The sequence below is a fragment of the Falco rusticolus genome, chromosome Z, assembly GCF_015220075.1.
Source record: "Falco rusticolus isolate bFalRus1 chromosome Z, bFalRus1.pri, whole genome shotgun sequence".
NCBI classification, from domain to species: domain Eukaryota; kingdom Metazoa; phylum Chordata; class Aves; order Falconiformes; family Falconidae; genus Falco; species Falco rusticolus.
This window is the reverse complement of record NC_051210.1, coordinates 25,486,621-25,501,931: the sequence shown is the minus strand read 5'-3', so window position 1 is coordinate 25,501,931 and position 15,311 is coordinate 25,486,621. Positions and strand designations below refer to the sequence as shown.

Sequence of the window (15,311 nt, the reverse complement as noted above, 5' to 3'; positions counted from 1 at the left end):
GTCTGACTGCCAGTATTTGCTGATTTGGTACATCACTTGTGTCTGCCACAGACCACCATGAGCAATTTCTTTTATGCCATCTTCCACAAGTTCTCACTCATGGAAAATTCAAACTCTAAACTTAAATAGTTACTAGATAGTTTTTAGGTTTTGTTTTAAATGCGCCATATAGTTTGACAGAGTTCTAGTGATAATTTCAGCACCATTTTCTTTCATTTCTAGATTCTAAAATCAGGAAATTATCTAAAGAAATCAAATCATTCCAAACGGTTACAATCTATTTTTCTTTATCTTCCTAGGACAGATCTTACTAAATTCAAGGGAGTCGCATTTTGATAAGTTACGGCTTACAAGTGAAACCACCGGCTGAACTAGAGATTTCTCTTTAATGAGATCGATAGCTTCATTCACAAATAAGGAACAGAAACAGGTTTAAGGACCCTTCCTAAACAGGACTTTCCTACTTACTTTTAGTTAACTTGCCTTTAGTTGATATCATGTCCAGAAGATACTCTCTTGGACTGGAATATCAAGTGGCACATAAAGGGGCTTTAAAAAGTGTTGGTTTTAACTAAGACAACTCCTCTACTATACTTCTAAGAGGATCTGTAAGACTGCCTACTGATCTAAAAAATTCCTCCTGTAGGTGTACCAAGGGCAGTCCTAGAACACAGTTCTGATTCTAAAGCCACTAAAAGGTCCCGAGAATGTCTGTGTTGCAACATTTACAGCAATACTGAAAAGGGATAGTAGAGTCACCATCTGGACTGCAAATTTGATGCTGCTCTACACAGTGAAGAAGTAGTCACTGTTAATTTAAAGGGTTTCCTGTGCAAGCAAAAGCTTCAGGGTAACATCCAATTCACTTGATAATTGAAAAGAATAAGTTATCTCCATTCCAGTTTAATAACAGAAATCAAGAAGCAGCCATATAATTTAAAAAAAAAAAAAAGTCCCCCAAACCCAGGCTTATAAGCAAAAAAACCAGACTTGCAAAACTGGATTAGAGCAAACGTGCCTATGCTCCTCAGTGGTTCATAACACCATAGAGGGATGGACTGCTGAAAGAATTTTTGCATAGAATCTAACCTAGTCCTTGGAATAGGCATGTGACTAGCTGATTTGGGAGAGCACTGACATCATAGGCTCTGAGGACAATACAGGTATCTAGTTATATCACTTCATAGGCCAGCCATTAATAAGAAAAAACATAACAAGTTGTAACATTGTTAGTCTGCAGTATCTGTGTAGAAAAATATAGAGAACTGCTAGGTTAATTTTGGAGATATAGTACTTGTAAATAATTTTAGGTAACTGTTAGTAGGTGAGAAGTAACCAAAATAGTTTGAGGGCTGCCATACAGATCATGTTTGATAATAAAGGTCCACACGGCGCAAGTATTATCACTACATTTCTGCATATAAAGGATCAAAAAATGGACTTTACACAAGAGAAATGCAAATTTATTTGTTCCAAAAGGGCTTTTTTATCATGTTACTGAAATTTTTGCTTATGGAGTGGTATTGCAGCATTAGGGGTACTGAAATTTGTGTGCATTTGTGTCTGTATATAAAGCAGCATTACACTGAAGACAAATTTGTATGTAGTAGACAACTCTATACATTGTGTCTATCCATAATCGTGGATTTTGGACACATTTAATGTTCCAATTTCTCTAATGTTTTAACAATAAAATCCCAAATATACACACTTAGAGTTATTAAGAACCACATTTTCATACACACTTTCTGTTTTCTAAGCTGTAGTTTGCTTCCTCAAGTCAGTGTCTCATAAAAAGTGCACTTTGTTTGATTTTTTTCCTGCTAATAGTTGAATGAATTATATTCTCAGGTGGCCCAATTATAACTGTTGCCTGTAGCCATAACAAAATTAAAGATTTCTGGAAACGTTTTGCGTGAAGTGCACTTGATCAGCTAAGGCAGACATATTCCACAGAGTTTCAGTGACTGCCCTCAAGCCCTGGGGCAGAACCTTTGTTTAGGACTTTAATAAAATAACAGCACTACCAATATTAGCACAATATCCTGTAGTTCAAATAAAGTCCCTTACAATTTCAGCAAAGACTGTATTTTGACTTAGTGGATGCCGTTATTAAAAACAAAAAGAACACATACATGCACATACAAACACTATATTTGTGGACTCATAAGTAATGATATTGACAAGTACTGCCTAATGTACTATTACTATCACGACATTCTACAACGTAATTGTGTTAAATCTTAGCAATTAATTTCCCACTTATATTTGGAAAGGGGAAGGAGTGGGTAAAAAGAAATATCTGTAATCTTTTCTGTGGTGTGAAGTGCGGTAAATGGAATACACAAACCTTCATATATTCAGTGGTAGCACTTCTGGAAGGATTTCAGAAAATCTAGCAAGGTTGCTTATGCTCCTTTACAGTTCTTTGCTTAAATCTTGACAGAAAGGTAGAGTCCAGGAGGGATGAAATTCATTGTTGTGGTTGTTTACACAGGTGAATGCTATTGCCTCCAACTGCCAGTCCATGCACAATTGCTGCAGTCACTGCATTACTGCAAACTAACACAATAATCCACTTCAGGTCTCTATGAGTTTGCACAGTTTTCAAGCAGAGCCGTCATTTCAGGGTTTGCTGTCCTAATCACCACTGCCAACACCATACTGAGTATTAAATTTGTGTAAGTGATGGAGTTTTTGTTCTCAGTTCCCTTTGCTTATCGTGAGGGTTTACTTTTCTATTAAAACAGATAAACCATTCTAAAGGAGCCCTTTAGTTTAGTTGGTTGGTTGGTTTCCTAATTTTGTTAATTTCAGTCAGGTGAACTTCTAGACTCCACCTATACAAGATTTCAAGATAAAAATACTACCAGTATTGCTAGCATTTCAAATTTGTGACGGAAGTCTGTGTGTTGCTTTGTTCTTAACTGATAAAAATTGCAGTTAATAGAGATCCATATGCAGTGAAATGACAGTACTTGTTTATATAGTGATAAATATTCTTTTGGATTACTTTCCGCCTGTTGAATGAATAGCATTGAATGTTTTCATTCCTATTCTGCTACATTAACAATAATTTGAGCACATTATTGAAATACTTGTCAAAATGACGGTGTGTGAAACTAACAGAGAAATCATTCTCAGAAGCTGCCAGCTGGCAAAAATGACTGGAGGTTCCAGGGGACAATGCTTTTAAAAAAAATCTTTTTTTTAATTTTTTTTAATAAAAATGCTACTTCACACTACATTTTTCCTTGAGAGTTGGCCTTATCCTGATTTTAAATCACTGATCAGTACCTGAGGGCCCATCTTTCTATTACAGTATGAGTGGTCAGGTGTTTGCTTTTTAAAAACCGTGATAGACTCATCAGCTCAGGAAGATTCCATCTTCAGCCTACTGCCACGGATTTGTTGCTGAACTGTCAGCCTGGAAGTTAAAAAACTTCTGGTAAAAAACCAGTTAAACTAGAAGTACAAAAAGTTCAATTTATATAAAGAATCCTTTTTTATATTTTAGCAGATGCTTTCATTCATACGCATAATGGATCTGTTATACTAGTTAGCTAGGAAGGGGGAAAAAAGTATTATTCAGTCTTTTAAAATTGTTGTATTGAAAATCGAAGTGAAATAAATGCTACTTCTGTTTTGTTGTGGGTTAGTAAGGATTTATGTAGTTTCCTTCTAATGTTTCACAGATTTTATGAATCTAAAATCTTCATTATTCATAGAGAGATGTATCAATCGCAGCTCCTACATTATAAATATAAAACTTTAAAAAATACAGTGTGTTCTTTTTAATATGCAGCAAAGTAACTTGAACAAATTATAGTGATTTAAGAGAAAGTAAGTGCTATAGAATTTTTCTTAAAGGGAAGGATTAGATATTTTCAGTCTTCTTCAATATCACAGAACCGTAACTTCAAATCTCAAAATGAATGCCTTAAAATATAAAAGAAGAAATGGTAGCAATTTGTAATTTTTTTTGATCAGGCTAATGATAGCATTTTTTGAAGGTGGAAGGCAAATTGGTGTGATATTTGTATTAAAACAAGTGATGGCTCTGTATTCTTGCTGTTCTGTTGTTGATTAAGAACAGTTTAGCTCCAAAATGATTTGCCGTTTGCACAGGATATATATTTACAAGTATTTCTAGAACAGATTTTATAGAAGAATAAAGGGATAAGTTATTTTTAAAATGCACTGATTTTCTAAAAAAAAAATATTCTTGCTTAAGATGCAAATGATGGACCATTTTTATTTTTAGGTGTCATCTATCTTCCTTGCTCTCTGTGGTAACTTAAAAGAGTTTGTCTTTTTGTCGGTAGTACTGACCATCAATTTCTGATTTATAACATCTCAGTAAAACTATAATAGGGAATACATGCTACAATTCATCTGAGAAAGTCATCTGAAATAAGCTACAGGCTTTCAGAAGTATTTTCATGAAAAGCAATCTGAATTTCTCCAAAAAAACCCCAACAACCACCCAGAAGAAAAAAAAGCAAAAAAAGCAAGGAATAAAGGCCATGATGATTTATTAACAGAAGCTGTGTATCCATTCACAGCCAGCTATGTCAGACTCACTTAATTTCATTCACACATAGCTGTAAATGTTGCATTTTGTAGCCTCTGTTTTTCTGTGTCATTTTCTTGCGTATTTTCCCTAGAAATGGCTCCTGCATCTATGTGGTAGCACAGCTGATAACCATTGCAAATAGCACCGCAGCTATAGGAAAAGGATCTTGAAATATGAAAATCTGTGTGAGAAAAGTTGCAGACTCCACAGGAAGATTATTCTGACACATTGTTCAACCAGCCAAGCTATCAGCCAGAAAAACAGATAAAGTTTTTAGCCACTATTTCCAAGGTGATACCCTGCCATTTTCCACAAAGGTGAAGATTTCAAGCTGCCATTATTTAAAGCTGTTTGGGTTGTTGTGAGCACAATAAAGAAGAGCTACAAAGGCATTTTTGAAATGAGTTCTAGCAACAAATACCATAGACAGCATTGCCCTCTTCCTCTGATTTATTTTTGAAATAAGAAAGATAAAATATTTAGAAATAATGAGAACTACATTAAGTAAATATGATCTAGATCAGTTTGGGGGTAGGAATGTGTAAAATTGTGTTCAGAAAAATAAGCTTGAAACGTGGATTTCAACCTCTGAATCTGATGTAGGCATCATTACAGCCCTTAGGATGCAAGTATGGCTCTTAGGAATCCTGATGTCAGTGTTTATGGATGACTTAAAAAAGCACCCTGTAACTGCCCACACCTCTCTCAAAGGCAAGGATGAACTGCACTTTAAGATACCTACTTTCCTAAGCTGTGATAGAAAAATACAGAGCTACAATTAAAATTTGGTTTGAAGAACAGATATTCACGTTGCCTTTCTGCTGGGGTGGTAGTGCGGGGAGCAGGGCACTGAACTGGGGTGAATTGAACATCACCTCTGGTTCTGGAGGCAACTCTCTGCCTTTCTTGGTATTTACTGAGGTAATGAATCAGAGCGTCAGTGTACCCCGGGAGTATGCAAATCAGCTATGTGTTCCCACACACCCATGTCAAGTCCCAAAACACAACCCTGGGCTGCAGCCTGCAAAAGCACAGCACTCTGCTGTGCGAGAAACTGGGGGTGTGTGGTTCCACGGCGCTGCCAGAGCATCGGGATGAGGCGACATGAGGGAATGAAGCCTGGATCACTGCCTCTGGGAGTGCAGCACAGTACCAGTGTAGGTGGTAACACCAGAATGCACAACAGAAATACTATGACTTTTAGGCCTTTCCAATTACAAACCTCTAAAATGTTCTGCTTAGGCCTTAAGTAACTACGGATTTTCACTCTTACTGCTCTCAAAAGAAACTGAGATGAATGGCAACATTTTGTTTTAATGAAACACAAGACTTGTGCAGCCCCAGGTGCTGTCGGGTGCCTGTACAGACTCACACATACAGACACACTTCCACACAGCTGATACCCTGTACCACGACAGAGATCAGAAGGGCCAAGCGTCCCAGCTGCTTCCAACGTCTTGATGTTGGTATGCAGGCAACTGGGGAATTTCATTGTCTAAAATACAAGTACTTAAGAATATTTAGGGTCTACTATCTGAACACCTAAATACTTTTTGGAGGTCTGGATCATAGTACTTCAGAAGACTCTCTGACACAGAAAACTAATGGTATGCATCGCACTGTACCTATGCTGTACGATGCAGGACCCTGCACAGTTCAATCCACCATTTCCTGAGCTACTCACGGAAACGGAAGCATTAAGTTACACTACCACATCTATACAACAGTATCTCATAAGCCTTGCTGAATGCTAGTTTTCCTGGGCAACGTGTAGTATTTTGGCAGTTAAGCTGCTTTCAGGGCTAATGCTCACATGTCCACAGCACCCTGCACCTTTCCAGTAGTACCAGTTTGTTCAGAGCTCTCTCTGGGACTCAGACACCACTGGCATGTAGTGCAGGTAAAGCCAAGTTTGCCTAAGTCATGGAGGTGCTAGGGAAAATCAGAAAAAAAAAGAAGAAACATTACTTCAGTAACTTGCCTCTAATGTTTTTACATTGAGAAGAATTTTTAGATTTTGTGTATCTAAGCATAAACATGTTTTATGAACTAAAATTCTAGTATGGATAGTTCTGAAAGTCTTCCAATATTTAATTGTATTTCACCTTTTTCTGTAACTGATTTGTAAACAGTGATTATACTGTTACTTAGCAACACTTAAAAACTGAAAAAATAAGTGTTAAAATAGTGTCAAAAGGTTTATTAGAAAAGCTCATGGTAATGTCAGCATTTTTTTGTGAGATTTCTCAAAAGAATTACATTTATTTTAAGGCAAAGACCATATTGCTCCTGTGGTGTGCGTGTTAGATGGCAGGAGATACGATAAAAAGAAAGGTCATGGCAACAGCAGTTTGATGAAAAATGAATAATTTGATTATTTTCATGGTGTGGATCAATAATGCTCTGCATCTACTGAAGCACATTGCCTGGAGGCACTCATATAATCAATGGCATAAAACAGAGCCTGCCTTTACCCAGGCTTGCAGCCTCTCTGATCTTTCTTGGGAGGACCCTTGACGCCTCTAATTTATGTCAACTGCATATCAAAGAAATTCCAAAGAGCCTGGGTCATAAAGAGTATTTTAATGGTAACCATTTGAAGTCTACTTACATATGTTCCTTATGTAACTGTGTTTAAGTACTTCCCCTCCAATGCCTGGGAATTCCTAGAAAGGCACAAATGCTACCTAGTACTAGCATAAAAGTCAGTACCTTAGAAAAGGAAGGCTGTTGAGAAGGGGCAAATCTTCTAACCTTCCCCTCACTGCAAGCTAACAATGGCCCAAAGACAAGAATTTCAGTCAATGGGCATTTAAATAAACCCTTCTGCACGACCCAAGAATTCTTTTTAATGATGTGCCGGACACTGACTTTTTAATTTAATAGAGCAGCCACTGGAAAAAATTAGTTCTGCATGATACTGGGGAGAGACAGTTGAAGACATGATTTTGTTCAGTAAATTCTCTGTTCATCTGCAGTGGAAAAAGGGAGCTGGCATCTTCTAGCTGCCAAAAACTCTTAAGTCAAGGATACTCACTTCATTCTGTCTGTGGAGCTATTTTTCCTGTCAAGGCTTTGCAAGCAAGAAAATAATTCCCAGTGGTAGCCCTACTACTACAATGTTTGCTGTAACAACAAGTTTTAGCTACCATACTTGGGTGCTCATACACATGCACACATGCCTGTGTGCAACATGCACACACACACACATGCACTTGCAGACACGCAATCAACGCTGCTTTTCTATCTTCCTTGAAGCTTTCTCAAAAAAACGTTTTTTTCCTTTTAGCAGTTGACTTTCATAACACAAAAGACAGTGCATAATCCTTTGTGAAGAACTAGGAAAGCATTAACCAGGAATTAGAGGAATACAGACCGTAGTACATGGAGCTTAACTGATGAGGTAGTAAAACTTGTTTACAGCATCAAGATCATTGATTTTCTATAGCAGCTGAAGACAGGACTGAATTATTGCACTTACTAGATCCTTGTTGATTGTTCAACATTACCTAAATTCACAAAACAAATATATATGTAAAACTGATCAGGTGATTCAGGTCAGATCTAATTCCCAAGGTCAAGTAACCCTTTGAACATTCTCTAAGTACATAATCTTACTACAACCCATCAGACGCACATGCTCTTTTTGTCTATTGGCTCTTATAAAACACTAATGTTTAGGACATTAAGTGGAGTCAGCTTTAACAGACAGAGCAATTCTTCCAAAGTGCTCAACCTCCTCTCAAACTGGAAACTGTCTAAGGCTGGGTTTGCAAAATGTTGTTTTTAACTCTACAGCTGACCTGGAAATTATTATTCTTGCCAGCTGAAATACTGGGTTTTGTAATTGTCTTCTGTAAAGCACTGCAAGGGATGCAAGGGAATGGTTTTGAGCATAAAGTTTCTTAGACTAAAACCCTGTGTTTCCACAGGCTGTATCCAATCAGAAATTCACAAGGCTGAGACAGACGTGCTTATGATGGGCATCACAAGCTGGACATTTCATTCATGATGGCTGGAAAAGAAACAATCCCTGCAGGCATATTTGAAGATTTGAGATCAGAGACTCTGAATCTCCCATGACTTTAGCTATTTCTGCTGTGATCCCAGGCTTCTTGATCTCTTTTCACTCAACAGAGACACAATTCCTGAAGGCTACATACATGGTGAGGTGGAGCTGCACTGCCTTGTCTTTTTTCTTTTAATGATAAAATGTTAAAAATTACAGATGTTCTTATTATATTCCAAGTAAAAAAGCTACATAATAAGAAAGTAGTAGTTTTTTCTTTTCTTTTAGCATTATGGTTTTATCCAAATCCTTGCCCTTGTGTTCTTTAAAACATTATATGTGAGCATACCAACGCATGTATAGAAAACTACTCTGGAAGTAACACTTAAGTATATTTATTATTCTTTTCTTTCTTTTTCTCTTTCTTTTTAAAAAACAAAGTAGTCTTCCATAGTAATGACATGACATACCAATCACTTTTAGCCAAAAGTATTCAAAAGCCTCAGAGGGCAGTTTTTACATAAACCTTTTGTGAGCACCCCAGGCTGTGGGTGTAGCCTGCGGGTGTATTTTGAAAATGTCAGCACAATATAAGCTCTTTTTAGTTCTCTAGATACTTTTTTAGCTTAACATGTGAGCACAGTACACTAGAAGAGTTACTGAAGTAGTGAACACCAAACCTGTTTGTACAGAAAAACACATCTTCCCGCCTCTCCCTCCCTCACACATAAAAACACGAACACTCAGTCTCACATGCACTCAGAAGTGGGCACCAGTTCATGCAAATGCTCCTTACCTGATCGCATCTCATCAGCCCTAAATATCTGAGAGACTTGCTGCTTTGTGCAATTTGCGTGGCTCCATAGTCTGTGATTTCTTTGCACCATCCAACATCCACTGTCTCTATTGTTGTGCTGTATCGTCCAATGGCTATCAGAGCTGTAAAGATATTAAAAGTATGAACTATATAGCTATACTAAGCTCAGTTCCATGTATACACTTAATGATGTTGAAATTAAATTTTGAGAAGCAGTTGTCATGTACCTTGTAAAAAATCTTGTATTTCAGCATTTTTAATTATGAAATAGCTGTCTCTTCAAATTAGAAATACACACGTGCAAACACATACATAGATAAACAGACCTTTCTATGTATTTTTCTATCAATCAAGATAAATAGACCAGTTAGTGGAGATATTCTATAAAAATTCTTTTAATTACTTATTTTTGAAGGATCAAGGATCAGTTAACTGAAATTTAACTAACTATAGAATAAAAACAATTCTACCTCACTCTTCTGAGAGAATTAACTGATTTTATACTATTAATACCTTTTCCAGCAAAATAATATTCCTAAGACAGCACAGAGGATAACAGAAAATTTTCTGTGTCAATAAAATAAAGAGTTTTATAAAACCCTGCAGGTATCTTATGTCATACATTTTATAACTATATTCTGAAATTGCATTTGTTTCCTATTGTTCATATTGATGATGTAATAACAACAGTATGTCTCATGTTTTCTTCTTTTAAAATTAAAACAAAAGACTGAATTTTTATAAAAGGAAAGGAAAAAGATCTGGAAGTTCTGAAAAGACTGAAAAATGGCACGTGGGAGAAACCATGAGGCATCTGAACAAGTGGGGAAGGCTTTGTCATGGCACAACTAGTCTGGAATAATAGAAAGGGACACAAATCACTAACATTCTGGTCACCATGGACTACAGAACACTTTTCAGAAAATACAGAGTTGGAAACTATTAAATCAGCTTGGGATTTCTTAACATGAATGAGCAACACCCTTCAGTAGCTACAATCTCAGTGTAAGAAAAAAGTCCAGGGTTTCTGGTGTAGAAGTCAGCCATCTGCAAGTAGCCAAAGGGCAGGATGTTTACAATTTTTAACTCCAGTTATAATGCAGTTGCTGAAAAGGAAGATGAATGAGTGACTTCATCTAAACGATGCAAGTATCTTTAAAGAGATGATTTTTCAGCAGCTGTGGGCCAGTGCTGTTCATGCTACAGAACCTACTGTCAGAAAAAAATAATAATAAAAAAAAATTATGAAGAGCTGTTAGCTCTTGATATGCCAGATGTCAATCTTAGCTAATCAGGGTGTAACTGAGACCTAGAAGCACAGAGAAAGAACCCACCTGACCTTGCAGCAGTTTTACAAAGACCTATACTGATGGTAGACAGCAGTAAGGATAATTTCATAATTTATAAATATTCGAGTGGACTTAATTGGCAGATAAAATCAGCCAAAAGAGGCCAAATACATTCTCAGAAGTGGTGGAAGGTGCAGTAGTACCTATTCCTTTTCCTGTAGCAGTTCACCAAAAAGGGCAAAGGTAACTGAATTTTCTAACTGACATAATGAAGTTATGATACAATCATCTGTGTAGTTTCATTAAGGTTTCATTGATTTTTGCAGAGTAATACCAACTTTCCGTTCTCTTCCCAGTACCTCCCTAAAAAACAAGTCCTAATTTTGCAAATATGTAAATATATGTATAGCAGAACATAAACTTTGTACTTTTTTACAGAGTCATTTTAGTATACCACTATAATAAAAATTATAGGAAGACAGAAACTTTCTGCAATATCTTGCAGTAACAAACACTGTAGCAATGATAGATGATTGTAACTCCACAAAGTAGACCTGAAATTGTGCAGGAATATTGAAAGCTTGCCATTACATTCAAAATACTGTCAGTTAAACAAAATTTTAAATAGTGTTAAATTTTTGCTAGTTTTTTTAATTTTACAATCATATTCTGTCATTTTCAATGCTTCATGTAAAACTGATAAAGACAAGAAAACCTGCAGAGAATACTTTTATGAGAGTAACTTAAAAGATCATCAGATGACACTGAGGGATTTTCCTAGTAAAGGCATTAAAGGAAATAGATACCATATCTGGGAACTCCCTTAAAAGACTTAAGATTAGAGAGAAAGTAGGGGATAATACTATTGAGCGACCAAAAAAGGGTGTTATACTGTGTGCAGAAGCTGAAGACTAAAGCATCATTAGTCCAAGAAGCTGCCCTGATTGTGGCAAAAAGATGGTTTGAAGCATGAGATTTCATGTAGGTATCTTCACATGCACATATAAAACAAATTGAAAGAATGGAAGATTCTCTTTCTTACTCATAACCACCATTTTACAACAGAATATTCATAGAAAACTGTTGTATAACAACACATAATTTTAAACATGTAAATTCATCATTTGATAGCTGTTTTGGCATTTCTGTGGGTAAAGTATTTCATTTCTAAAGTAGGACCTTATTTAAATCTCAGTTAAGTTTTATTTATTTTTTAATATAAAGATGAACATATTTCTACATAATGGAAAAGGGACTTAATAATTATTGAAAAAATTACAAAATAATTATCAAATGACAGATCGTGAAGCCTCTTTGAAGAACTGGCCTTCAATGCTTGTCTTCTGAAGATCTATACTTTAACCAGTCGATTGTTACTAGTGTTACTTTTCTGAAACATTAAAGAATGAAAAAGATAATCCCTGGGATTTGGAAAGCATGAGTAATTTTCCATACATCAAAGTGTGTATGCATGATTTTTGGACTACATTGTCATTACTGTATTCTATCAATTATTAGGAAAGCCAGAACAGAACTTCAATGATACCATGAGACAACCACCAGGGTTTTTTTTTTTGTATAAGTAACAATATTTACGAGAACAACACAAAATGGAATAAAAAAACCTCAGGATGTTACATATCAATATGATACCTAAAAAACAAAATGGAAACTAAAAAAATTCCAGCTGTGACATTTGGGGAGCAGGGCTTTCTAAGCAAATGTATTTAGCAGTTCAGAAGTTCCAGACTGATTTTCAGACAACTGTTAATCTGCTGCCTTCACCCGTGTTCCACATTTGTACATACACAAATAACTGAATGAAATTTCATGCTTCAGTCAACCTGTGTGTCTTAATCTGTGCATCAGGTATGTCCTAGGCTGACCATGGCTGGGGTGTACTTTAGATTAGCACTGCTGAATGGGTAATATTTTTGTCTGGCTGGCCTTTCCCTTGCAGCATTCCTCACCACTGTCTCAACCTAACTGCTCCTACAGAGCCCACAGATGCTGTAAGCACATACTAGATTTTCTGTCTATCAGTATTAAATAGCTGGGTATTCTCCAATACGTAAAATCAATTGACAACATTTCTCTAATCCAATTACAAATGACACCAGAAATCAATTACTGCATTACAGACTACTGAAGACTTTCAATATGCTGTCATATGCTAGTAGAAAGTAACATATTTATCTTGTACCTTGCAACTCCTTGCCCCCAGATTAGTGGACACCTTCCTGGAAAACTGAATATTCTGACCAGCATACAGTGTTACACTGTGGTCATATATTGCAACAGTTCATCCAGCAAACGCAAAAAGAGTATGCCATTTTAAAACACCAATGGCTATATTTTCAGAAAATGTCAAGGTGTGCGACTGCATCCTCACAAGAACACTCTTGGTCAGAGAAAAGAGACACAATTCAGCACTCAACAGTGGAAGATAAAGAAAGGCCAGGAGAACAGGTGAAAATGTAACAATACTTTCCCAGAAAACTTTCCTCTCAGAAAAAAAAAAAAAAGTGGATTAGGGACTTTCTGAACTGGGATTTATGCCTCTCTACTTCTGTAAATTCATCTAATCAGTCTTGTAATCCACAAAAATTTTTCAGGTTCCACAACAGCCTGTGGCAAGGCATACCTTGGCTCAGCTACCTTCTCTTTTGAAAACCACCCTCTCTTTTTTTGTTTGGAACCTGCTGTAAAACTTGATCCTGGACTTCCACCTTTCATGCCTGCTTAGCTCCTTTGCAAATGCTCTCTGGAGTTCCCAACAGAATGTATGGAATCAGGTCTTCCTTATTGCTTCCTGACTTCTTCAAAGTACTTTGTCTGATACGATTGTACAGCACCTCTCATAGAACAGAAGCTGTGTCAGCTCTTCCCTGATATGTCATACTTATTAATGTGTTCACTAATTGTATTCCATATTACTACTAATTTGCCTTATAAAGACCACAGTTTTATCAGTTAATATTTATCTGATCTTTCCTGAAACTTTTTTTGAAATACCTCTGCCAAGCAGTCCTGTGGTAGTCAAGCAGGTTTAAGTGAAGGATTACACAGTGCCGTTAGGAGCTCGGCTATTTCATCCTTGAGTTCTTTTAGAAGTCTTGAGTACACACAGCTCTTCTGCTTGTTGGAGCAAAATACTTTAAGCCACAAGCTTCAGCTAAGAAAATGTTTGCATTGCTCAACAGCTTTTCTTCCTCTGCATTTGCCCACAATAATCAGAATATGTTGCTGTTCTCAGAAAGTCTGGCAATAATTTAACAAGAAAACATACAGTAAAAGCCTTACAAGTCTGGATTCTGTGTCTTAGGAACTTGTAACTCAATCAGCAGTAAAGAACAGTCAAAGGTGTGTTTCAATACTAATGACAACCAGGCTTAAAAATATAGTGAGTGACCAAACAGAAGAACATGACACATTGAAAGTAAGTAGAGGTGGGTACACAAAAATCCATGGTGTAATTTTAAAGATGCTGGCTTTGACATATGAACCTCTCTGTGTGTGAATATTTAACAATACATCCAATTATTTTCTCTCACTTTTTTATATTGCCATTTATTTTGGCAAAAGTGAAATTTTACGTTTCCTTTTCCAGGGTGAGGTTGGTGGAATGGAAATCAGCTGATGTACAGCTCCTACATAGCACAAGATAAAGTGTAATGTCTCCAACTGGAATTGGAAAATCATCCCACAGGCTTGAGCTGTATTAAGCAAAAATATTTTCCTGTTGAAATGGTAGTTTGTTGTAGCTGAGAAGGCGAAAGGACCTATGCAGCACCAGTTCTGTAGGCAGAGGTAGCATCTTGTTGCTGAACAGCTGGAATAGTTGGAAAAATAAGAGAAACTTTGTCCTTAGTGCAGCACCATTAAGAGCAAATAGTAATTTGGTCTCATTTTATTTTAAACTGATTAAGTTAAACTGACATAGCTAAATGCATCTGCTAATACAGGCAGAAATGACTGCTTTAGTCAGAGAGGAAAGATCTCCATTTAACTGTGCGCAAACTGTGAAACAAATGGTTGCAATGAGAATGTTGTCATGGTTAGGTCCACTGCTGGACTTGATCTAAGCAGGCAACAAGCTCTCACATCCAACAAAACTGGGGGGATGAGACTGCTGTATTTATTTTCCAGGATTGTTTTGGTAAACTACAGTTGGCAGTGCATCATCTTGAGGATTTCCTCCTTGATTTTGTGTATATAAAAAATAAATCAGAAACAGGTATTACACTAATATGTTAAAAAAAACCAGTAATCTAACATTTATAATTTAGTCATGACCATTCTTAAGTTTAAGTTCACTACAATGGAAAAAACATACATATCTTTGGTATGAACAATAGATATTTGGCCTATGCTTAATTTAATTTTAATGTATTTTAAAATCTGAAAACAAATGCTCCAGGTTATGCATAATCTTAGCAAATGAAATTGTTTGGAAATACGGTGTATTAAGCAGAACTACACCTAATCAAACATATTTTTACTGACATGCACCCACTACACAATAAAGTACTTCCTTTATCAAGAAATCCTAGTCCAATTTAACTGAAAATAAACCTCTGTGAGGTTTAACTGTGTTGCTGTTTTGCTCCTTTCAACCCC

General features: G+C 36.4%; 1 protein-coding gene across 1 annotated transcript in view; it reads right to left on the bottom strand.

Annotated features, from left to right (window-relative positions):
• Positions 1-15,311, bottom strand: part of FBXL17 (F-box and leucine rich repeat protein 17) — a 252,591-nt gene that overhangs the window by 5,615 nt on the left and 231,665 nt on the right. The window contains exon 12 of the mRNA XM_037373398.1: positions 9,382-9,524. Coding sequence (XP_037229295.1) covers positions 9,382-9,524 — 143 coding nt within the window. The remainder of the gene's footprint in view (positions 1-9,381; positions 9,525-15,311) is intronic.